The 25,445-nt window shown below is 39.5% G+C and overlaps 2 protein-coding genes across 4 annotated transcripts in view; one reads left to right on the top strand and one right to left on the bottom strand.

The window, feature by feature from the left end:
- Window positions 1-256: 256 nt before the first annotated feature.
- On the top strand, window positions 257-5,259 carry LOC144031797 (uncharacterized). The gene has a single exon (XM_077539222.1). The coding sequence runs from the start codon at window positions 257-259 to the stop codon at window positions 896-898; it is 642 nt and encodes a 213-aa protein (XP_077395348.1). The 3' UTR covers window positions 899-5,259.
- A 2,376-nt stretch (window positions 5,260-7,635) lies between these two features.
- Window positions 7,636-25,445, bottom strand: part of asap3 (ArfGAP with SH3 domain, ankyrin repeat and PH domain 3) — a 29,532-nt gene continuing 11,722 nt past the window's right edge. The window contains exons 6-26 of one of the 3 annotated variants that reach the window (XM_077538788.1): window positions 25,304-25,421; window positions 23,788-23,873; window positions 23,437-23,512; window positions 21,140-21,226; window positions 19,895-20,004; window positions 19,439-19,508; window positions 19,194-19,281; window positions 18,536-18,584; window positions 17,736-17,902; window positions 16,947-17,080; window positions 15,531-15,622; window positions 15,285-15,477; window positions 13,569-13,654; window positions 13,254-13,369; window positions 13,121-13,188; window positions 12,069-12,176; window positions 11,654-11,849; window positions 10,448-10,715; window positions 9,402-9,609; window positions 9,068-9,195; window positions 7,636-8,863 (exon numbers count right to left, since the gene is read on the bottom strand). In XM_077538788.1, coding sequence (XP_077394914.1) covers window positions 8,851-8,863; window positions 9,068-9,195; window positions 9,402-9,609; window positions 10,448-10,715; window positions 11,654-11,849; window positions 12,069-12,176; window positions 13,121-13,188; window positions 13,254-13,369; window positions 13,569-13,654; window positions 15,285-15,477; window positions 15,531-15,622; window positions 16,947-17,080; window positions 17,736-17,902; window positions 18,536-18,584; window positions 19,194-19,281; window positions 19,439-19,508; window positions 19,895-20,004; window positions 21,140-21,226; window positions 23,437-23,512; window positions 23,788-23,873; window positions 25,304-25,421 — 2,461 coding nt within the window. In that variant the 3' untranslated portion in view covers window positions 7,636-8,850. Of the gene's footprint in view, window positions 8,864-9,063; window positions 9,196-9,401; window positions 9,610-10,447; window positions 10,716-11,653; window positions 11,850-12,068; window positions 12,177-13,120; window positions 13,189-13,253; window positions 13,370-13,568; window positions 13,655-15,284; window positions 15,478-15,530; window positions 15,623-16,946; window positions 17,081-17,735; window positions 17,903-18,535; window positions 18,585-19,193; window positions 19,282-19,438; window positions 19,509-19,894; window positions 20,005-21,139; window positions 21,227-23,436; window positions 23,513-23,787; window positions 23,874-25,303; window positions 25,422-25,445 lie in introns of all 3 variants that reach the window. The other 2 variants (XM_077538786.1, XM_077538787.1) reach the window with 2 other exon arrangements.

Raw genomic sequence — 25,445 nt, 5'->3', positions numbered from 1 at the left:
TTTTTCAATATAAAACCTTATTGGAATTTGTTAGGGACAAATAGCAAGTAAAATGCTCTTACACAAAAACTGCCTGGAAAGAAGAAAGCAGCAGCAGTGAGGCCGGGCATGCCAGGCCAGCCAATCAGGAGGCAGCAAGCTTCGCGGGGGGGGGGGGGGGGGGGGGGGGGGGGGGGGACCAGCCAATCGGCTGCGAGGAGCCTCTGCCCCCACCTCCCTTTAGATGAGAGAGTCTCCCATCCTTCATCACTGATGAATGGAGCCGCACCGGGGACGCATCGTTACCGGAGCCGGTGAACCGCAGGCGGCGATGAAGAGACGACAGACGACCCCGCAGGATGAAGATCCCGCCGAGGACATCCTACAGCTCCGTCCTCACTCGCCTCCATCCTCCTCCTCCTCATCCCATTCCCCTCTATCGACCATGCCAGCCTCGGCGTCCGCCCTCCTGGCTCTGGCCTCGCCGGCAACCCGTCGCTCCCTCTCCGTGGGCGACTTCCGCAGGGTGACGGGCGCCATGCTGGCCGCCTCCGAGCCGGCGTCCGCCTCGGCCACGGCGCCGTCCTCCAAGCTGGTGACTCCGAGCTCCAGCATGGAGTTCGAAGCGGCTCGCCGGCGCCTCCTGGAGGTGGAGGAGCGCCAGCGGGTCGTACGGGAGATGGAGCGGAGATTGGAGGAGCTCCGGGAGGTGTTCGTGCGCTCCGAGCAGGAGGTGGTGATGCACGGGGAGCGACTGGCCAGGATGTCGGCCGCCGCCCAGCAAAGCGAGATCTACGTGGCTGAGGGTAGCCAGCGCTTGAAGAAGGGACTTAAGTTCAAGAAGCACCGGCCCACCATTGTTTTCTCCTCCATGCTGGGACTCCGAACGTGCCTGCCTTGGCCCGTGAAGCTCAAGTAGGGCACAAGATCATAACCCACCTTCCCTCATCTGTATGTACCTTTTGCTCTTGTATCCTGAGGCTGGTCCTTGGGGTTTTTTGGGAGTGCCTGCACAAAGGAGCTCAGGAGCCAATCAATCCAAGTGATGCTCTTCTTTGTTGTCATGGAAACCTTGCTGCTTTCTTTTTCAACATTGACGCCAGAACTGAGTAGACTGCATGGTGCTGCATGGATGAGTCACGTATGATGGGATTCACAACGGCTGAGTGTACAATGAACTCCTGTTTATCTATTTATATTTTATTTATAGGTGAAAAAAATATATAGACCATATAAATAGAATTTTTAGAAATATTTTGTTTTGCCGCGTACTCGCAGGAGTCACTGTAGTTACGAAAGTTTACTAGCTTAATGCGAACATATAATGCCAAGACAGGTCAGAAGACAATTTAGCATAGATGGTGCTGTAAACACACAAAGAGCAGCATTACTTATAGTGCAACATTATAGCAGGGGTTCACTGTATATGTATAACAAAAAAGCATACTCAAGACATGTTTAAAATACGACCTAGCAACACAGAGATAAAAGATGTGCCTTGACGTCTCTGTGATTCATCAATTGGGAGGAGGAGGAGACGTGACACAAGTGGGTCGCGACTCCACCTGTGGCCTCCAGTCTCCATGGCAACCACTGTTTGCTCCCCGCTCGTTTCCACACAGCTACACAGAATGTATCCGACCAGACGGCAGGCAACGGACGCTTTGATCGAAAACAAACACTGTTCGTCAAAAAAAGCGACACATAACTTAAATGACGAAACGCTTCTCGAATGACCACATTGTATTTTTGTCAGACGCCTCCATAACATTATAATTTGTTCGTGAAACTAATATCAAGTGGATATTGGTTTCAACTCAGCTCGACATGATTGACATAAAAAATGAGAAATGTATTGCGATTTCACATTCATGTTTTGTTTGATTAGAGGACAGAACATTAGGTACACCCTCATTAGATCCAATGCAAGAGCCACCTTGACATTCATCATACAGGATGTCCATGACATCTCACAATTTAAAATGAACAGACAAACACAGCATTAGTCGCACAAAGCACCTCCAGACTGTAACTGTAAAAAGACTTGGTGGTCAGTCTGCACTGTTAAATGAAGACTCCATTTTGATCTTGTCATAAACATTGCAGGTGTACTTAATGTTGTGGCCAGCGAGCGTGCACACGAAGCAGAGCGGATACGCCAGGGACGTCTATTCTTGGCATTCCAAGGTCAAGGCCGAGCAGGCTCAGCTTTCAAGAGAATTCTATGCGGGCTGTGTGAGTGCACGAGCGGGAAATTGGACATTATTACGAGAGCATCAATATTTCAGTAGCGTCGCTCACTGCTAAGCGAAAGGTTAGAGTTGAACATGTACGTTCAAAGCGTACTCTACGTGTAAGTGAAATTTGATGTGATGACTGATTAGGAGTGTGTTTTCACACATGGTTCTATTTAGCCTTCTTATTAACTCGGAATGATCAGTCAGCATTTTATGTGCATATGTGAACACTCAAACTGGATTTAAGCAAACCAATTTGAGATCACCTAATGTCTCAATCCGGTTCTGGTCACTTCCACAGTGCAGTTCTGTTAACCTATGTGCGAAGTGAGCAAAAAAGGGTCCGGGTTCATTCACTTCGTATTCATATCAGACCACGTTGGATCAGAAATAGAATTGGTTCCGCTTTCAAAAGAACTTTCAATGTGAACTGCTCTTAGTTTGGTTTGCCTCAAGTCCTCACAGTGGAATTCCGGGGGCAAAGTGAACACAATGTGGTCCAGGTTTATTTCACTTTCTGCTTTCTATTGCTATACGCCCAATGAGACCTGGAATGAATCTGAAAGAGAACTGGTTTTTCTTTCAAAACTACTTGCAATGTAAACACTTTATAGTCTTCAAGTTGTTAGCTAGTTTTCTTTTTTGGGTATACATGGACAGTCCAAAAGGGCGACGACCACTTTGAAGTGAACCAAAGTGGACTCAATTTGGTTTACTTAAAATCTTGACAGCAATTCGCCCAACGCAAAGTGGTCTGGGTTTACTCATGGCCCATCTGACCTGAAGTGGAGTTATTTTTAGTCAGCATTTGTTGAGCCCAAGTAAAAGGCCCAATCTGATTTAGACCACTTGGAAACCAACCAAATCAATCTGGTTCAAGTCATCCGAGCGGTTTACATAAAATGGGCAATGTGAACGCTTCACTTTGTATTGGCATCAGATGCGAATTGGACGAAAAAGAGAACTGGTTCCGCTTTCAAAATATATATATACATTTTTTTTACGTGACTGCAAATAGAACTGAGCCTAGTCCCTTGGAGTCTTGAACTTATTAGTTGGCATTATTTGCACTTGTGTGAAACAGGCTCAACTAGTCTAAAGAAACCCAAACTGGTCTTAATTAAGTTTAAACCCAAGATGAGTGCCGTTCACTTAAATTGGGTGCAATGTGAACTCAAAGTTGTTCAGATTTACTTCACTTCCTATTGTCATCATACCTGAAATGGACCAGAAAGAAATCTTAGTCCTCGAATGTGAACACAAATGGAATTGACTCCGTTTTCTGTTGATTCACTTTCACACCTAACAAACTGGTTAATTTTAAAAGCTCTATACAGTGGTGACAACTGAAAATGCACGTAACCGAGTTGCTATGTTGATTTTTCCGTATCAACTCCCCAAAGGGCTCGAAGGATTGCGATTACGAGAACACGGTCAAGCAGGGCGGAGACGAACAGTTCTCATCTTTCACATGAATGACAGCCATAACGACCTTATGATTGACTAAGTCTCTATTAGCATTCCACTCTGCCAAGGGAGTGCCTGCTTACCATCTCTGTGCTACCAAACAATAAGCAGTTATTATTATTGATAGCGAAGAGCTAACACAGATTAGGCCTTATATATATATGTACTAAGGGTGATATATGTACAGTCTATAGAAATAGTGTTATACATCTGGCCTATATTGCTTCTCACATGCCTTATGCATACATGTCTGTGCATTGGCAATGATAGCCGCTGACAAAGTTAGTAGCGCTAACACATCCAACAATACTGTTTGCTTCCTATAGTTTTAGGAATATGTTTCCCAAAGAGCTCCAGAATGAATGTACTGTACTGAATTCAATTTTTTTTTGAATCTCTGGTTGGAAAGATGCTATCATATCGGAATAAAGAATACAGATGTTATATTTGTTGTGTTAGTTAAATAATAGGTACATAAATGTCGAATTTAAATTGGCATTTTTACATCAGCTGTTTTCACATAATTATTTCACTTGTTCAACACAATACAAACTTAAATGTACCAGAATAAAATGTAAAAATATGTATTAAAAAAAATCTAAATATACTCTGCCTAGGGCTGAAATTTTGAAAAATAATTTATTTCTGATTGCAATTTAATATGTGATTTTTTTTTTCAAAGGTCCTCTTCCCATGTTTTTTTAACAAACACAAGCAATAAAATAAACAATCTCAGATTTATTATACATAAATGTTATAGATTAGATTTGCACTAAAATAAAGACAAATTAACCATTTATTAATATAAAATACAATAATACGTTACTAAGCACTTTGACTTGTAGTCTTTTAAGAGCTCATTTTCACAAAATTCTACAAAAAAGTGTTTTAAATGTCTTTTGTTGTTTCATAAAAAAAGTAAACTTTTCAAGACTATACATACATATATGTAAAATGAAGCCGGTGGAAGGACCAAAATGAAGCTTAGTTTGTTTTGTTTTTCAAAATGAAAATTGAAAAATGACATTCTACTATATTGTGATGTGAATTTGAAATTCATTCATTGTTCAGCCCTCCTCCCGAAAGATTTTGGGCATACAAAAGGTCCAAATGTATTTATTTTTATTTTTGAATGTTCTGTATTCATATTTTTTAATGCTATGTGATTGGTACACCTTCAAGTTATGGGTTAATATGCTCCAATTTCTGTTTCTTTAAAAAACAAAACAAAAAAAAACTTGCTGTAAATGAATGAATGAATTGAATGTTTTGCTATCTCATCTGAACCTCGCGGTGATTGTAAATTTGTCTGTGTTCATTTCTAAATTGACAGCCTTAATGCCACGCTTTCCTAACGGAAATCAACCTTTATCCCTTTTGAAAGGAAGCTTTCTACTGCACAGTGCAAAGACTGAATGTTGTTCCATTTTCTGCTTGCTTTTGCTAACTTTTGTTTCACATGTAAAGTCGAACACTCTTGACTATGTGAGCTCAGCGCTGCAATGTACAAGACTAAAAGGATACGTCGTTAGGATTAAACTGGCTTAATGATTAAAAATGTTACGTAAGATTCCAAGCTGTTTTTCTGTGAATTCCTAATTGTTTGGATTTACTACCAGCTCTTGATGTTTTTTGTTTTTTTTAAGCATCACTTTGCATTTGATTCGCAGGGGTGATCCAGATGCTCTTTAAGGTTAGATAACCGTGCATATTAATGGGATATGACAGGAAATGCGCCCCACTTCCATCTTAGTACTCATTATTTGTAAGGCAGGATTTATGGCGTTACATTAAATTGAACGTTTTTGCTGGTGCTCACATTAAGGGCACACTTAAGAGTACATTCTCTTTTCCATTTCAATTTTACACATCACAGATTGCTTTTAAACAGAGACGCTAATAACGTATTCAAGGCACACTTAAACCCAGAGCTGTATTCATGCTTGCTTTTGGCAGATTAGCACGGCATCCAGCGGTGTGTTGCGCACACATTAGCGCCATAAATCCATACAGGGCTTTTGGGGATTGGCTAGGAAGCGCTTGTTATTATTTGGCCTTGTTACATAAGTGACAGGATGGAATGTCATCGTGCTGGATACCGGGCTGCAGCTGCCAAGAACACAGCCGTGCTTGGCGAGGAGGTTACAGAGGCATGATGGGAATATTAACGAGGCACCTGCAGCTGTCAAATTACATAAACACATCAAATTCGGGAGTGTTTGTCTCGCTTTTGGCGAATAATGGAGCAATTATACATTGGACTTAATTTGGTCCAAAGTTTACATACATTGTATTAACTCATTTGCTCCCAAAAACGTATAAATATGTTCTATTTTAAATATTATCATACTTCCTAAGATGTAGTTATCAATTTTTTTCATGTTTTTTCATGCTAGATCATACAGAAGGCTTTGATGCAGCCTCTGAGCTGCAGAGAATGCTTCAAGCACTGGTAGATATTACAAAAACGGCCATCAGGTGGCAGCAGAGTATAAGAGATCAACCAGGGTCATGTTGCAACAAGCTCTTTTCACCACTGTTTTAAACAGATTCGTGAATAATTATGAAACCTAGCTATATTCTAATGCTAATGACTGCAAAACGGAAACTGATAGAAATATACTTTTTTTTTCTGATGAAAGATGAGATTCTAATCTTTCTTTTAGTAGGTTCCGTGATTTTATATCAATAGAACACTATATTCTGTGGGCCTTGCAAAATCAGTCAAAATCCAGTAAAACCGCCGGGAGCGAAGGGGGTTGCTTCAGTGAAAATGGCTGGGAGTGAATGAGTTAATCATGGACATAATAAAAACCTAACTTTGGCCTTATAGGAATGTAATTTAACACCCGCCATTCTGTCTTAAAAGCAGTGTATTTATTTTATTCCAATGTGTCGTGTGTTACGCAATGTTCACAGGCAAAGGAGAAGCGCTTTATGTTTCGAATGCGTGCAGCCAGCGTCGGCCGCACTGAATAATTCAATCGATTTGTGCTTGTATGGAGCGAAAAGAAGCACTTAGCCGCTTTGTTCCCTTTGCGCTTCTGCTCTACTTGCGTCTCGGCCAACTTGCGCTGCACGCTCAGCGGCCGCAATATTAGGTACACCTGCACGCAGAAATCACATTACAAAACTAAATGACACTATCAGAGGTATTGATTTAATACGCTGCAGAACTGTATCACACCGAGAGTTGTAAACAGCAGAAAATAACTTACGCCCTTTTCGCACTGCACTCGCTCATTGTGAAAGAGTCAGCGCGCCCATATTTGGAAGTGCTGACGAAGCAGCCTTCCAGGAAGTAAAAAAAGAGATTTTTCTGCTGGTTAGACCACACCTCAACAAGTCTGCCAAAATAACGCTATATCAGCTCCTCTCCAACTGGTGGCGCTAGCCTGATGTCACAACACTGCCGCTCTCAAATAGAACATTTTCTAATTTGAGGTGCCTTAGCGCGCCACACTGCCTAGCAACGCTCCGTTCCATGATCCCAGCCCCACATTACACAATGAATGGGTTTGACGACGTCGCACTGCACCCTGCTAAAAGCAGTGTGAAAAGGGCTATGCAGTGTCCAGATGTACCCAATAAAGTGTCCATTGTTAAACCCTTTATGGTGCTTTCGTACTAGCAGACAGTAGACACATTAATAAGGAAGTCAAGCTTAAACATTTCTTGACAATATGTTATATGTGACCTTACTAGTGTAAATATGACTGATATCTGATAAATATCTAAACATCTGATTACATTTGTGGAATATGAGTTATGAAGCAAAATCCAGTTATTTTTATCCATGTCAGGGGGCGGCCATTTTGCCACTTGCTGTCGACTGAAGATGACATCACAGTTGCTCAGGCAACGACCAATCACAGCTCAACTGTTTTCTGAAGCTGAGCTGTGATTGGTTGTTAGATGAGACCTGAGCAACTATGACATCATTTTCACTCGACAGCAAGTGTCAAAATGGACACCTTCTGATATTGATTAAAAACTGCTGGATTTTGCTGTTAAACTCATATTCCAATAAAGCAATATTAACCAAAATATGATAGACTAACAGTGCTGCATAGAAAATGTTACTGTCAATAATTCTTTGGGGGAGTTGACTTCCACTTTCATATGTAAATTTGATCACAGTAGCAAATAGATAACATGCATGTGTACCTAATATTGTGGCTGGCAAGGGATGAAATACACACATATACACGTCAGTGGGCATTTTAGCCAAGTATATACACATCAATTAGCTTGTACAGTAATCCCCATGACATGAGTTACATATTTTTAGTTATATGTCAGTATAAAAAAAAAAAGTTCCTAAATACCATATGTACAATAAGTGCAATTGCGTGTCCATGATGCGCACATACATCCAATAATGTACATGAATCACACTGAGGCTGGATTTACACTGCATGGCTCAATTGATGCAATTATGTTTTTTTTTTCACAATTAGGAAATACGCCATGCGCAGAGGTGAAAAAATGAATAGATGGTAAATCTTCCGACTCATTATTAAGCCTCTTCCAAATAAAGGGCTGATGTGTCATCTATGTGCCGTCATTGAAACCCATTCATCTGTCCAAAAAGCATAAATAAGCAAACAAAATGAATCAGATGTTGGCATTCAATTGGGATTGGCCACTTGGACCTTCAGTGTAAATCCAGCCGAATACTCCACACTAGTCCTGATTCTGATACTTGAAGATCTTTCCGGATGCAAGCACAAACCCATTTTCCTATTTTCCAACTTCTTTAGACAGCAGCTGGCCTTTGAAGTCATGAACACACATTTCCGTAGAATTATTCCATGTGAGTTTAAAGTGCATTTTTAAAAGTGATTGGCTTGGAAAATGAAGAAATGGATGTATAATGGCGACTGTTTATAAAAATTTTGAAATTGACGAAAATTCAATGAGGACAGTGGAGTTCACTAAAAAATTTTAAAACGTCTTATAGTCCTTTTCAAATCACTTTGTGTCATCCAGTTTGAGTAAATCCATGTTGCAAAACAGCATAAAAGTCCACCTGGTTGCAAATATGTAAAAATGCCAACGAGCATCCAATGCTGGTTCAGATTGTCATTTGCAGATGTGTTTAATTAATCTGTCACTTTCTGGACGTAGTTGACAGGGAAGGTGCCGCTCCTGGATGAGTCTCCTTCTATGTAACCGACCTATTGAAACACACAAAAAAACAAAACAAAAAGACGAAAACTTCATTCAAAATATTGTACTAAACATGCACATGCTACCATATGAAAAATCACAATTGTGGCCCGTACCGACTTATTGGTTAGCAATGACATGACATCATTGTTTTTTATCGCAACAAAAACCTTGTGGGGGGAATGAAAGCAGTGGTAGTTGCACTTACCCACCAGTGGGGGTCAGTAGAGACCGTAACCACAATGGTCTCATCTTTGAAAAAGGTCAGCTGCTCCGAATTGGAGGGTCGGCAGTCCACTAACGCCTTGACCCGCTTTTGGTGGTGTCTGTTGCCTGAAACCTGGCAGTTAAATTGGATATAATGAGATTTAAAAAAAAAAAAAAAAAAAAAAAAAAAAACACTTTGGAAAAATTAGCAGGAACATTTAGCTTTTTGGTGAAATTTGAGGCTGACAATCCATCAAGAGTACCTCAGAGTGTCACTAGTAGAGACTGGAAGCGTTACAAATATGAAAATGGCTGCTTTTAAAGCTCAAAGGGCCATACCATCGCATTCCGACGTGCTCGCAGGGTAGGGGTGACGCCAGGTGAAGAAGACGATGTCACCGCGCTGGGCACTGGGCCTAGGCCAGCGCAGTTTCCCCCCAGGGTACAATACGGCTCCTCCTGGTTGCTGGTGGGTGACAACGCGGCACACTTGCCCTGATTGCTTCCTCCGCTGTTGGTGCGGCGATAAGATGTGGTCTTCTCTGAACTGGAAAGAGGTTGGACGTTTGTTACAATCAGAAGGTGGGAAAAAAAAAGTACAAGTGACAAATATTTTAGTAAAAGTAGAAGCACTGATTCACTTATATTAATTAGGGAGTAAAAGTCAAAAGTGATGTTATGAAAAATAAATATTCAAAGAAGTCAAATCTACTTGTTTGAATGTAAGTATGTACAGTGTTTCCTCGTTTATCGTGGGTGTTATGTTCCAAAAACTAGCCGTGATAATGGAAATCCGTGTTAATTAAAAAAATAAAATAAAATAAATAAATCCTTTAATTATATATATATTTTTTCGTTCATATGTTTTTTCGTTTTGGTATGATTTTTACTTTATTATAAATGCTTTTTCATTCATCATATGTGTTGTTTTTTCATTTACATGATTTTTTTTTCCATTAAAAGTTTTTTTTTTTTTTTTTTTTTTTTTTTTTTAATTTACTTATACAGCACAGCATATATTCTTTTCATTTATTATATATGTGTTTTCATGTTGGTATGATTTTTAGTTTATTATGAATGCTTTTTCATTCATCATTTATGTTTTTTCCATTTACAGTCATTTTTTTCCCATTAAAAGTTTTTTTTTTTTTTTTTAATTTACTTATGATACAGCACAGTATATATTTTGTATTTCCGGAATGCAATGACGTGGAGCAACGGGACAGACACCGTTGGATGCCCGTATGATACAGCCGCACAGAAAAAACAATATTAATAAATATAAAATAATAATAAACAAACCAAAAAGCACGCTGTAAAAAAAACAAACAAACAAACTAAGCACGCTGTAAAAAAATCCACAAACTAGCATAACTTGGATTTACCTGACTGGCCCAATGTGGTTCTGGGAGGACGCTGCGGTGCTTTGTGAGACCAAAGGGGCTTGCACTTCCCCGGAATGTCTATGAGGCCTCAGCACGCTTCCTTTGGTTGCTTTTCCAGTCGGGGACTGATTGTCCGTGGCGGACGAAGGGGGGCTCTGCCTGGCTTGCGTCTGGGGAGCTTTGGTACTGGTGGACGGGTTCGAGGCACGTCTGGGAGGGTTGAGGCTCACGTCCGGCGTTGTGACTGATAGCTGAGGGTCGGAGCGACCTGAGTGGATAAAAGCAAGATGACACTTCATTAGGTACACAGGCGCAAGTTAGTGTGAGACAAAAGTCGATTTGGTGGACCATGCGGCCCAACAACGCTCCATTCGGTGGTTCCTGCCCCTCAACACATACACAATGAATGGGAGTGACGACGACACACTGTGCCTTGCTAAATGCAGTGTGAAAAGGGCTTTCGGTTTTAAAAAAATTCAAGTTTGGGCATCAAATTAGGGCTTCAGGCATTGGCTAGGATTTCAAGTTAGTAAATTGTGGTTTCAAGCCGAGTTATGCTATGAAAGTAGGGTTTCAAGCCAGGCTTTGGGTTTCCAACATCATGTTTCAAAATAGTGTTTCAAGTTAGGGTTACAAGTTATGGCTTCGAGTTATGGATTCTAGTTAAGGTTTCAAGTTTGGCCATTAAACTGTAGTTACAGGCCAGAGTTAGGGTTTCTAAGTGGGAGTATCAAATTAGGGTTTCAAGTCAGGCTTAGGGTTTTAAACCAATGTTTAAAAGTAGGGTTTCAAGCAAGAGTCAGAATTTCAAATTAAAATTTGGGTTTTAAACATTGTTAAGAGTTTCTTGTTAAGGTATGGTTTTCAAAATAGGGTTTCTAATCAAGTTTGTGGTTTATAGTTGAAGGTTTCAAAGTAGGGTTTCAAGTTAGCGTATCAAGCTAGGGGTGAAAAAAAAGGGGTTAGGATTTCAAGTTAGGTTATCAAAGAAAATTTCAAGCCAGGGTTATGATTTTAAATAAAGATTAAGATTTAAAGATGGGATTAGGGTGCCAAGGTTAGTATTTTTGTTATAATAATATTTCCTTTTCATTACTTAATTTCTGTTTCATGAAATGTGACTCAACTGGGCGGGAGGGTGTCACCCTAGCACCCTCTGTTGATGAGCCGCCATTGGTCAGTGAATACTATGACAACAGTTTTTACCTTTAGGGGTGGATTTAGCAGGCAGCGGTGGTGGCGTGGCTACACCAGAGGGGGCGCCGTTGGCTGCCGAATTTCTGTACAGGAACTCCAGGTTCTCGTAGGTCTGACAAGGTCTGCTGCTCGGGTTGCCGCCGGCGTTGCTCCCCACACTCCAGCGGGCTCCCACGCCGCCGTTTGACGACACCGGAGAGCGGTCCTTGGATACGGGGATCACCCAAAACAAGAAAACGCTTTCAGTGTACGGGTGCGAAAATAAAAAATGTATTTACAAGAGGCTTACTACAAAAAATGTGTCTCCTCTTCCACTAATTGGTGCAAGGTTCAATTAATCTGTGCATCCTGCACTGTGAGATGTTTTTCTCATGTAAAATAGGTGCTTTGGCGCAGTAAAAGGAAAGTGAAGCGAGATGTTTACCTTCTCGTCCAGGTCGTCCTCGCTGTCGTACATCTCCTGCGCTTGAGTGTCCCACATGAATTCCACGTGAATCTGAGAGTTGAACTTCCCGTTGTGGGCCAGCTCCAACTGCACACACACATGCGCACACAAACTTCAATTAAAATGATTTTTTTCATTAGCTGTATGGAAGCATCTGTGTATGCAAATGTGGGTTATGGTTTAAAAGCAAAGTATAAAGACAGGATTAGGGATTCAAGTTGGAGTTTTAATATAAAATAACAATGTTTAACTCATTCACTCCCAGCCATTTTCACAGAAGCAATCCCGTTCGCTCCCGGCTGTTTTACTGGATTTTGACTGATTTTGCAAGGTCCACAGATTATTGTGTTCTATTGCTATAAAAGCATGGAACCTATCAAAAGAAAGATTAAACTCTCATCTTTCATCAGGAAAAAAAAGTATGTTTCTATCTGTTTCCATTTTGCAGTCATTAGCATTAGAATATAGCTAGGTTTCATCAGTTTTCACAAATCTATTCAAAATTGTAAGCAATTGAGCTTTTTTTCTACATGGCCCTGGTTGATCTCCTTTGATCTGCTGCCACCTGCTGGCCGTTTGTGTAATAACCACCATTTCTGCAACCGTTCTTTGCAGTTGAGAGGCTGCATCAAAGCCTTCTGTATGCTCAAGCATAAAAAAACAAACAAACAAAAACGTATAAATACGTCTTTGGGACACTTAGAACATTAAAAAACGTATTTATACGTTATTGGGAGTAAATGAGTTAAGGTTTCAATATAGGGTTTCAAGCAAGAGTTATTGTTTCAAATTAGGATTAGTATTTCTAACAAAGAGTTCATATTCTATTTTTTTTTAGGGTTTCAGGATTAGGGCTTGAGGACAAGGTTATGGTTTCAAATTATGATTCCAATTAGGGTCAGGATTGCAAACAAGGGTTAGAGTTTGTCACACCAGGTTAGGATTGAAATGGTTTGAAATTAGGACTTCAAGTGATGATTTGAAATGATTTCCCACTGTCATCAGTTTTTCAATGTGTCGAAATGTCTCACCAGCTCAACACATTGCGTGTGCTGCAACCTCCTGGCGATATCAAGGGCAGTCTCTCCTGCAGAGTTGACTAAACACAACAATTCAATCAGAAATAATTCACATGTTCATGACTAATATTAGAGTAAGTGTTACCTATGTGAAGCGTGGCCTTGGCTTTTAGCAGCAATTTGAGTGATTCGGGCTTGTGATGGAGGACGCTGTAGTGCAGAGCCGTGTTACCTTCCGCTGTCCTCTTCTCCAAACAGTTGCTGGTGGGGCAAAAACACTATGAGGCTTCACTCTATACATATTTTCATAACTGGTAAACAACACGCAGCAGCATCCGCCATCGACCTATTAATTTCAATGGGCAGCTAAATGTCTTTTGCTGACCAAAATATTCCATCCGCACCCTTTGGTCAAAATGACAGACGGTTTTGTGTGTGCCTGCTGTGTTTATGTCTAGACCTGTTCTGGCACAGGAAGTCCACGATGGCCAGAGAGCTCCTTTCTTCCAGACGCACGGCCAGATGAAGAGAGGTTTCTTTCAGACCCTTCGAGAGAAAACAACATGAAGACACGTGAGGACGAATGTTGGTGCACATCCGCTTGGCTAGTCAAGTCTGCTTGCATTGGGGTCAAGTGGGGCGGCGAGCTAGAGGATCCACCAGTTACAACTTTGATTCAAACCATAAAACTTACTTGAAATTAACTCATTCACTGCCACTGACGGCTATCCACGTCAAAAATCCATTTTTTTTACTGGACTGGCAGTGAATGAGTTAATTTGAAGAACCCTTACTTGAACCCTAAATTGAAAACCTAACCTTTGTGTTATAAAGCTTGAAACCCTAATCTAAACTGCTAACCCTATCTTAAAACTCTAATTTGGGAAACCCTAACACTGGTTTAACCCGAATTTGAAACCCTAAAATTAGTTTAAACACCTAACCCTTGTTTAAAATAACTCAAGCTTGAAAGACTAATTTGAAACCCTGACCCTTGTTTGTAACCTAACCCTGTCTTTAAACAATACTTTGAAACACAAACTTAAAACATTTACCCTTTTGTAAAATGATAATGCAAGTTTAAAACCCTAACCAATTTTTGAAACCTTAACCTTTGTTTAAAATCATAATTCAAGCCACGTTTGAAATCCCGACTGATTTGAAAACCCTAATTTGGAATTCTGAAATGCATAGACATAAAACCCTAACCCTTGTTTGGAACCGGAACCGTTGCATAACTTGAAAACTCAAGATTGCCACACTTTGAAACCCTGATTCTTGTTTGTAACCTAACACTGTATTTAAAACCTACTTTGAAACACAAACTTATACCTTATGTATTTTTTGAAACCCGAACCGTTGTTAAAAACCTAACTCCAGGACTTGATTGAAATCCTATCTATGATTTGAAAACCCTAACTTGAAACCCGAATTTTAAACTCTAAATACAAATGTATAGTAAACTTGACACCCCAACCCTTGTATGAAATCCAAACCAAGGCTTAACGCCTTAACTCATTTAAAACTTTTGAAACCATAATCTTAACCCAAGTTTTAAAATCCTAACTCAGGCTTGAAACCGTAATTTATAGTCGAAAACCTTTATTTGAAACCTTAACCTTGAAGCTTTAATTTGAAATCTTATGCTAAATCTGAGCTAACTATCACCTATTGTCCTGCATATCATTATCAGCGCATGAACTCGACTGATTTTGAATGACGTCCAACCTGAGATGGAAACCTGGCGCAAAACAAGCAGCTGATGTCACGAGAGTTTCTTGTGCAACAGCCCCCCCCCCGCCCCTTCTAAACATCTGAAAACGCTGTCCAGATTTATGCAAGCTCACAAGACGGCAAGAAGATGAAAGAAAAACAAAAGCGGGAGCGAGCATGATGCATGCGTGTAATTCAACCGGCTTGTCTCATTCCGTCTCCAGAGACGCCAGATCCGGCCTCAAAGCTGAAATAACAAACCACGTCCAACCAGTACAAACACGAGTGCACACACGTCATCAGTGTCGTGCTTTTCTCCAATGAAGACTGACTAACAAAGTGACAATCAGGCCGAAAGCTCAATAATAAGATGTTTTGTTGAACTGACTTTACCATCACGAGATTCCTCTGCTGTTCCAATTCGGTCGCTCACGTGATTCGCTATGACGTCAAAGGTCCTCACCTGTCCGTCGGTCGCCGAAAGCGGTTTGGAGAGGTCCGCCCCTTCGGCAAAGAGCTGCAGCAGAGACGTCAGGTCCCGACTCTTGACGGCGTCGTACAGCTGGCCGGGTTCCGGCGCCTCCCTGCGCAGGACGTAGCGCCGCTCGGCGTACTTGGCTACAATGTACTCCTTTCGGGCATTCCTGGAAGAGCAGCTTCAAATTAGAGTGAAGATGTGAGATGGTTTTTAAGAAGAATTGAGACTCACATGTCACTCTGTGGCAAAGGTTTGACGGCGTCATTTGGAAGCCCCGCCTCCATGATGTCATTGAATCTTGTGTTGCCAATGCTGACGGCCAGCTGCCACATTACACAAAAAAAAAACAATGCTTAAATATTATACTGTGGATTTATTTATATTTCTAATTGTTTTGTTTTGTTGTTCGATTGAGCCATGCGGTCGTTATCATTACAAGACAAACAATTGCATACATTATAACATAAACAGTTAGCGGTGTAATAAAAATTGATTATTTGAATTCCTTGGTGTTCAACACAGCACTATGGAAGCCCAAAAGTGTCATCATTCAATTTTAAAATTAGGTATTATCATTATTATCATCAATTGTGTTCATACTATTTATTTATTTTTTTTTATATATATATTTTTTTCATACTATTCTTTAACAAAAATGCTTGGACAAGACCACGTTATTCCGCAGAAAAACGCCATTATGAAATAAAAAGTCCATTGTGGAAAAGGACATTAGAAGATAAAAAATAACTTTGTAAAAAACGTTTTCTTATCTTATAAAATCTTGGAAAATAAATGAAATGTTATTTTATAAAAAGTATGACATTGTTAAATAATCATTATGAAATATTTAGTCATAATAAAATATGTGTTACATATTAAAGAATAGTATGAACACTTTTCATAATAATACCTCATTTTACAATTTAATGGCCATATTAGATAATTGTCTGTTATTTATCAAAAGGGTTTTTATTTCAAACTAGCATTTTTATTTATTGAATTATGACACTTATGGGCTTCCTTACAGCACGATATTTTAGCCCGTATTTAATTGTTTTGTTTTTCAATTATGTTAAATTTATGTACCTCATTTTTCTTCAGCTGATTTTTTTTTTAAGTGTTCTATAAATAGAATCGGTTGAGTCTTGTGAAAGGTGGTAGTTCTCATGAATAATTGCAAACAGGATAATAGCGCATAAGCCCGTGCGTGACTGAGCATGCCTGGGACTTTTTTTTTTTTTTTTTTAATTTAATAACTGTGGGTTACTTTAAGTTGTATTTATTTATTTCTATTGTGGCAAGAGAACGTGATTGATTAAATTTTCCGATATGGCATTGCCAGTCATTCTGTTTATTTATGTTGTGCAAGGAACGATGGCATAATCATAGTACACGTGAACATGCAACCAAGCGTGCCGTGAATTTTTTTTGACTGTGGATTATTTCCTAGTCAAACTGTTTATTTCCATTGCGCATGGTGAGCATATTCATGTGACATGTTCTGTATACTCTGCATGCATATGAACCCGCACAGGATTGAGCATGCTGGCTTCATTTCTCCGAGTCGTTCTGTTTATTTCTATTACATGTGACCTCGCATTCTATTTTTGACTCTGGATTAATTCAAGTGACTGTGTTATTTGGTACCAGTAATTCAGAGGTGCTGAGCAGGTCCAGGGTCAGCGACTGGATCCTGGAGTAGTGCACACCCAGTTCTCTGTGAATCCCCGAACATTCGATGCAGGTCAGGATGCCGAGATTAGTCGACAGCCATGTTGGGTCTATAATGAAATGAAGGGTAAATACTAGAGCTGTCAAACGATTAAATGTTTTTAATCAGATTAATCACATCTTAGAATTTTGATTAATCATGATTAATCACTGACTTAAAAAAGCTTTTTTTCCCCCCAACATATTTTGCCCGCTGTGTTAATTTGAATGTTTTGAGGACGTCTTCAAAAATGTATATCCACTGCACACGCTCATCCTGCTTTTTCTAATCACTTAATTATTTGCATAATTTAAAATGGGGAAAAAATGACCTACGACATATGTAAACATTTATTAAATGCTTTATTGCTCAAACTCCAACAGCGACCTTTAATGTAACCATCCACTGTCGGCTAAAAAGGATCATCTGCGGTCAAAATTAATAGTGTGATTAATCTGTGGTAATACAATGATTAATGCGATAATTTTTTTTGTGATTAATTAATTAGTTAACGCTTTAACTTTGACAGCACTAGTAAATACTCATGTTACATTAAATAAATACGACCTCAGCAATTGAGTCAAAACAAAATCTAGTTTGCTGTCTAAAGATGATGAACATGATGTCAACTATGGAATATATTTCAGAAGATTTTTCAGTTTTTTTGTTTGTTGTTTTTGTACCGCAATAAAAAAGTTCAATCGTTCAAATGTAAATCTTGTGACCTGGAGCGCCGCAGTCGGCGCAGGCCTCGTTGCCGGGCATGTGACGAAGTTCGCCGATGATAGCTCTGGAAAGCTCCTGCAGGCCGCTGTCCTGGAGGTGGAGCTGATCTCCTCCCAGTGCTGTGTTCAGGGCCTCCTCCTTGCTGTTCTGCAGCACCGACACCCAGCTGACCAACACGCACACAGGCAAGACCATGTCAATTATTGACAGCCTAAGCACACAGTAGCAAAGCCCCATGGAAAATTTTGAAGATTTAGGCAGGTGTATCATCAGTACATAGTAAGAGATTTTATTGTATTTATTATTTTTACACAGTGCATGGTGGTGGCGCAGGGCATCAAATTTTGATTACCCGCCATAAAACGTGAAACAAATTATGCAGTTACACAATGTCCTGAAACTCATCATGCACCATTTCCCACTTCCACATGAAAACACACAAAGCTTTCTTGCATTGTCAGCGCAGAGGGAATTCCCACCCAAGACCATCTGGACAAAAGTGATCCTATTAATAACATGTTTCTTTCCTTTTCAATATCCTTTAGTTACCAGTCATTGTTGTACGGAGCTGATGACACCCTGGGTGCACTTTATTAGGTACACCCGTACTGCTTTATATTTTTATATCAGGCCAAAAATGTGGCTTTCAGTTCACCATTTTCCCCCCCCGCATTGTTCATACGCTCGACTTTTAAGCACACACCCAAGCTGAAAACGAACCGAGCATGACATGCAGTGACCTGCAGCAGAGTGAGGAAGAGATAAGGAGACTAACGTGAATGCAAAATCTCATTCTTACATCACACATTCCTGCTCGTCTTCTGTCTGGAAATGGTATGTGCGGTTATCTGTTGAAAACAAGCAATGGTAATGAGAAACATGTTGATTCCGAAGATGACGGTTGGATAGTTTAACTGAAAAAGTTGAGCTACGTCCTGACAAGTGAAAGTGAAAGTAGCAACAATGTCAAACTTAAGATTAATAGGACAGTATAACGAAAAAAAACAGCTCACTTCACCTTCACCTTCACTTTCTAAAAGATGGTATGCTAAAAAATAAATAAATAAATAAATAAAAAATCAGCATTTAATAAAGTAGATATATCTACAAAAAATCTAAAATAAAAATAATCAAATAAATTAATAAAATAAGATAGTTAATATTAATATAAATGGCGCAGAATGTCAGAAAATATGAGCACAAAATCAAAATATAAAAATAATAATAACTTTATATTATAAAATGTACTCCTACTTTGCCTTAACTTATTAAATACAATATAAAACATCTTATATATTACTGAGATATTTTTTAACTATAAAAATTATTAGAAAAATTAGTATGAAGTAAGTTAATTTCTTATTTGTTAATACACTTTCTCGTAGGAACAACCATGAAAACTATTCTTGTCAAGAATTCCAAGGAAGTCAGGGTTAAGGGTCAAAGATAAAACTCACGAGTAACCAGGTCAAAGGCTTTGCGGTCCTCCGGGTTGGGTCGCACCTGGCAGGTCAGGAGGTTGAGCTTGGCTGGTGGTCGGTTGATCTGAAAACACATGCACACAGACTCATATAGATACATATTATAGTGTATACTTTTTTTTTTTTTTTTTTTTAATTATTTGACATTACAATTATTGTGTGCTGCAGTAAAACAAGAATGTTGTGGTTGTGTTGCACTGGATTTTATTTGTAGTCGTTACCGTGCTGTGAGAGATGGTTAGGCAGCCAAATTTGACTCCACATTTCCTCTTCTGCCACACTTTTCTAATCCTGTTGGAGAAAAAAGGGCGATGAGGAGCATTTCTGACAAGCCCTTTTAAAGCTCATCTTTCAAATCTTGACCATACACATGGGGAACCCCTCGTACACATGGTCTGTATGTGTGTGTGCGTGTTTCATATGTTTGTCTAAAAGCTGGGTCCACTCAACAAAACCACTTAGCCTCAAAAAAGTTAGAAGGAGGGGCCCCTGTTTGAATCTTCATGTCAGGATAATGGAAAGCAGCTGGAGGGGGGCAAGTATGAGACCCTCCTTACCCTCCCCCATCGTCACGACGACCACAACCTCCCCCTTCTTGTTCCATGCATTCATCTGTGTGCCCTAACAGCGACTCAGCAGGAGACCGAATTCACACGGGGTGATGATCTTTCACTCACCCGTCACTCTTCTTGAGCAAGAAACCCGACTTCTCCGTCCCGTACTGCTTGTTGCCCTGCGGCTGGTGGATGCTGTAGCCGTTGCCCGAGTTCTTCCTGTTTAGGTATTCCTGACACAAGAAATACATTCATCATACACAACCAATTTTCTTTTTTTTTTTTTTTTTTAATTGCAAAACAAACTGCTCTGCCATGCTTTGTTCACAAACAATAACAAAAACTCAAATTCAAGTTAGTGGTTTAAATTATGAAGCAATCTGTTGGGCAAGTTTACTTTAGGACACATGAAAATGTGTCTAAAATGGCCACTTTAAACCAAAATTATGCACTTCCTGCATCTTTTCTGGGATGGCTTTTTTGAGACTTTTTTTTTTATGAGTCAACTCATGATAGACATGTGCATCAAATTTTATGTTTCTGAGGGAAAACTGGCTTCAGGGCTGAATTTTTATTTTTGCAACCCAGCCAATATTGGGAAGTAATGGCCACAACGATCACCAAATATAACACTTAATGAGAATTATATATATATATATATATATATTTTTATTTATTTATTTATTTATTTATTTATTTATTTATTATAGTGTTTAACTGTTTTGTTTTAGTGTTTAAATGTTTTTATTTGGTAGTTACTAAGTTATTAGATCCAGTGTTTTCTCATGGGGGAGCCTCCACACTGAGAGGGGCGGCTGTTCTTCTCCTGTGGGCGGGCAGTAGTCCCAGGGGGGCCCCTTGGCCCGCTTCAGTCTGTTTGGAGAGGGCCACGGTCACTGTGGGCCGGCGGTCTCTGGGATGGCATTCCTCCCTGTGGTGGTTGGCCGTCATCCCTCTCAGTTTGGATGAACCCCTCCTGGGTGCCTTTCCTCACAGGGTTCTTCTGTGCCCCGCCATGTTGTGGTTTGCATGTGTGTCTGTGGGTACGATCATGGGGATATGGGCGGGAGGGATGGCTTTTTCTTTTTGTTGTATTATGGATGTTTTAATTGTTCAGCACTTTGAGTTGCATTTGAATGTATGAAAGGTGCCATATAAATAAAGTTTGTTTTGATTTGATTTGATTTGATAAGAAAGCATATTTTGTTCAGTACATTTTGAGTATGGGAACGCTCTTAAAATGGCAATTTATTTCGCACAAGAATAATGACAAAGAAACTTCACGATGGCCTAAAAGTCTTGATGCAAAAGTCTCGAAACAGTTCCTAATTTATGCTGAGGAATGTGTTGCTCTGTTTCAAGATTTACCTCTTTGCCGTCCACTTGCAGGAGCAATCGAAGAGAATCCCTCAGTTGAGTGAGCTGTTTGACTTCCTCATCCTGGTCCAGCCGTACCTACCACAAAATCATAAGTACCAGAAATCATCATCAAATCGAAGTAGGTGAATCGGAGACTTTAATTAATAGATGACCTAGATTTTTTTTCTATAACTTTCACGGAGAAGCCAACGAAACGGATGCTGGAGCTGACCTGACCACACATCAACATCACTTTTGTTTAAAGACATAAGAATTAATAATTAATAATTAGTGAAACAAGTTGTTAATGATTTGTAAGGAGAGGGTAGGACAAGATAAGCTTTGGCTTCCTTCTGCCCCTTCTCGAACCAAACACTTTGGATGACCTTTTTTTTGTTTATTTTTGTGTGTATTTGTTCGAGATAAATAAAGATCAAATCAAATCAAATCATAATGATGGAATATCTCAAAAGCAAGGATTCAGGATTTCGATTTTGTTTTGTTTGCTATTCACGGCAGGATTACTCTACTGGAAAAACAATGAATACTATATAATAATAATAATAATAATAATAATAATTTATTTCCTCATTGCGAGTGAGGGGAGGCAGTTCAGGACTTAAGAGCTTTGAGTCCAAGTCCCAGTTACGCAGACCATACTCAGAACCGCCCTCAGAGGTCTCGCCTTTTCTTTCCCCAAAACACAAGCAACAACACGATTCCATTCAACTGAAAGACATCAGCACGTTTCCCCAGGAAGATGCTGACGACTGACGCGCTGTTATCTAAACGGGCGATGACGAGTCTGAGCGAAGACACGTTCCGCTGCCTGTGAAAAACCAGAATAACACGTAACCCTCAACGTTTTTGCTTTTTTTTTTTTTTTTTTATCCATCCATCTCGCAAGGGCAGGTCTGAGCAGAGCGGAACGAGTCGGGAGAGTTTCGAGGGAAAGTGTGACGGAAGCTTTGGTTTTTACCGCGTGCTAACAGTGGAAAGATGTCTTCCAATAACTTGCAGAGGAAAAGTTTTGGCTTGGTGCGGAAAAGAAACAGTGGAAACAGTTCGAAACGGTTGAGATTCTAAAAGAGAATGTGGTTCATATTGCGTGAATGCTCATGCAAGCCTTTATTAACATTGCAAAAGACAGAGTGGTTGACATACCCCCTATAAAAAATGCATCCATCCATTATATGATCGGCCCCTATAATTACTAGTTTCAGCCATAAGAAAAGAACAAACTGATCCCAAAACAGTTGAAAATTTTCTTACAGTATTACCCTTAAAAATAAATAGCTATCAGATTAGTAAATTTGAAAAATATGCACCAGAGGTGGGTGTGTTAATGTCACAAAGACTCACTGTCATATCCACTAACAAACCTAAACTTAGCTCCACCCTAACCAGGGTTATAATAGTTTTGGATTTTTCATTTTTTTGTTTTTTATTTTTTAAAACACAGATTATTATCCATCCATCCATCCATCCATCCATCCATTTTCTTAACCGCTTTTCTTCACCAGGGTCGCGGGGATGCTGGAGCCTACACAGAATATTTAATTAATTAATTAATTAATTAATTTTAATTAAGACATTCATTGCCAGACCAGCAAAAAAAATGCATCATTTGACGTCTTTTTCCGTCAATGGCAGTGAAAGAGTTAAGTACTTAAGTAAATACATAAATACTAACCTTTTTAAACTCTTCTGAGTAAATCATAAATAAATTCTAAGTACGTAATAAAGTAAGTAAATAAATAAATAAATAAATAAATAAATAAATAAATAAATGTTAACATTCTTCTTCGGTTTTAATTCTTTTTAGTAAATATCAGTGTGCCATCATCGTCTTGCTCAGCCCCCCATCCTCCTTCTCCGTGTGTAACCACTCACCCCTCCTTTCTCTGCTTACTGAAAAGGGGGGGGGGGGGGGTTAATTGTAGGCAATTAACTTGAAGAGGCGGCTCGTTTACTCAACTCTGCAAGCAGCCAATCATATTCTACCCTGCTTAGTACTCCCCTAACCCTTACCGATGACAAACAGTATTATCAGTTCTTGAACTTTTACTTTTTAAAACCAGGCTAAACCGTCAAACCGGTAATCGTCTCATATACTTACGAGTGACTGATGTCACTTATGTTATAATGAAATATATCATAGCACTTGGCGTCCAATCAGGTAGTGCTAACAACGTCTCTATGCTAGTCAATGCTACAATCCTCAATTCACTTCTTTCACAGCACTTCACAGGGTTAAAAAAAAAAAGAAAAAAAAAGGGGGCATGCACAAAGCGACTGTTTATTACCGTGTGAACCGAAGACGCCAGTTTCTCCACAAAGGGAGCAAGATTCTCTGCAGCTTTCAGTCCGTCCTGAAAAAAACTGAGAGCAGAGGAGGGGGGAAAAAAAAGGAAGAAGAAAGGCTGAGTCATGGTGTCACTTCAATCCAAACAAAATCACACGCTCAAGCAGTCCACTTCAAACCGCTGGGAAGCTTCCAATTGGCAAAACGGTTAACCAACAGCAAAAAAAGAATTTTTGAATGTCACTTTTTCATGCCAAGAAGAACACAAGATGAGTTGTTCCTCCAGCCCCATCATCTTATGTGACACCCAGTCGATACATGGAAAGTACACAAGGCAGAGAAAATGGCTGACCTGAGCTGGGCTTGGAAGAACTTTATGAGGCTCTGGAGGAGATCCGGGCCTTGACGGACCTTCAGCTCCTGGATCTTCAAAAGGTACTGCAAATATTTGATATTTTGACTTAGAATTTCACTTTGATTACATCACAAATCACAGAAATCTGACGACCTTGTGCATATAAAGCGAATGTACGCGCAAGCAATGACGTCATTGTGAGTGTTTGTGAAAGACAACAGGCACACACAGACAGCAGTAGTCGGGTGGAGCAGCTCGCAAGAAGTGGAAATTCCACTTTCCACTTGACCCGCCTCCTCACATCCACAACCGCTGTCAATCACGAATAGAAGGTGGAGGACAGAAATTAAATTCTGGAATAATTCGTTGGTAGTTCGTGAATTTCTTTTTCTTTTCTTTTTTCTTTTTTTATTTACTGTATTTGTTTTTAAGATTTTTTTTCCTGAAAAACATTTTGAATTTTTATCTTTTTTTTGTTGTTGTTTTTTTTTTTTTTTGTTTTGGGGTTTTTTTTTAGTTTTTTTTTAAAGAATTTGGGGTTTTGAAAAAAAAAACATTAAAAAATCGTCATCTTTTATTAGCATTGTTTTTTCTTTTTAAGAATTTTGGGAGTTTTGAAAAAAAAAAAAAGTTCTTCCAAAGCATTTTAATGTCCGGCTATTTACCACAAAAAGTTAACTTCATGTTTTTTGAAGCGGAAAATTATTATAATTATGATAATTACTACTTTTTTTTTTAGTTTTTAAATAATGGATTATATTTTCTTTGGAATTCTTCAGCTCATTTCGGGGCTTTTTTTTAGCATCCATTGCTGGTCTTTTTAAAGGAACACTTGACTCATTAAGCCATTTTCAGCAGTAAAAATTTAATATTTTATCCAGAAAGAATTTGATAACTTCATTATTTTTCTTGTCCAACTAATAACTTTAAAAAACTATGTTTTTCCATTTGCTGTGGACCGAAGATGACATCACCTGTGCTGAGGAAGTAGGAAACGACCAATCATGGCTGACCTGTTTTCTGGATTTGGTCAGCAAACTGAGCCATGATTGGTTGTTAGCAAAGGTGATGTCATCGTCAGTTGACAGCAACTGGAAAAATTAGTATTTAAAAGTATTAATGGTACATGAAAAATAATGAAGTTACTGAATTCATTCTGGACAAAATATTAACTTTTTGTTGTTGAAAATATCTCAATGAGTAAAGTATCCCTTTAAGATTTTGACATACGACATACTGCATACTCAGATCCAACTGTGCATTGTGCAAGAAATCCCTCAGCATTCAGTTGAATCATAAAACAGCAAAACGCTCTTCTGAATGGACGACAATAACGCATCCAACCGGAACACAACCGTACTCCCTCCGGCCTCCTCCCCCAACCACATATTTTTCCCATAAAACAAGTTGGAAGCCTCATTTGGAAGCTTAGAAGAAAAGAAGACCACCCATGAGGATGTGGGTAAAGAGCACTTCAGGTATGTGCAAGGTGTTGTTTGTGCTGGCGACTCACTTCGCACATCTGCAGCTGGAAGGTCCGCCTCTCCCTCTCCATGTCCTCCCCTCCGTCCGATCCCTCCGTCCGGATCAGCTGCCTGCTCTTCTCCTTGCGCTCTTTCTCCAGTTTTGCTCTAATGTAGATGAGTTCATCAATA

Source organism: Festucalex cinctus, chromosome 12, assembly GCF_051991245.1.
Source record: "Festucalex cinctus isolate MCC-2025b chromosome 12, RoL_Fcin_1.0, whole genome shotgun sequence".
In the NCBI taxonomy this organism is placed as follows: domain Eukaryota; kingdom Metazoa; phylum Chordata; class Actinopteri; order Syngnathiformes; family Syngnathidae; genus Festucalex; species Festucalex cinctus.
The sequence above is the reverse complement of the archived record's forward strand: the minus strand, read 5'-3'. Positions and strand labels throughout refer to the sequence as shown.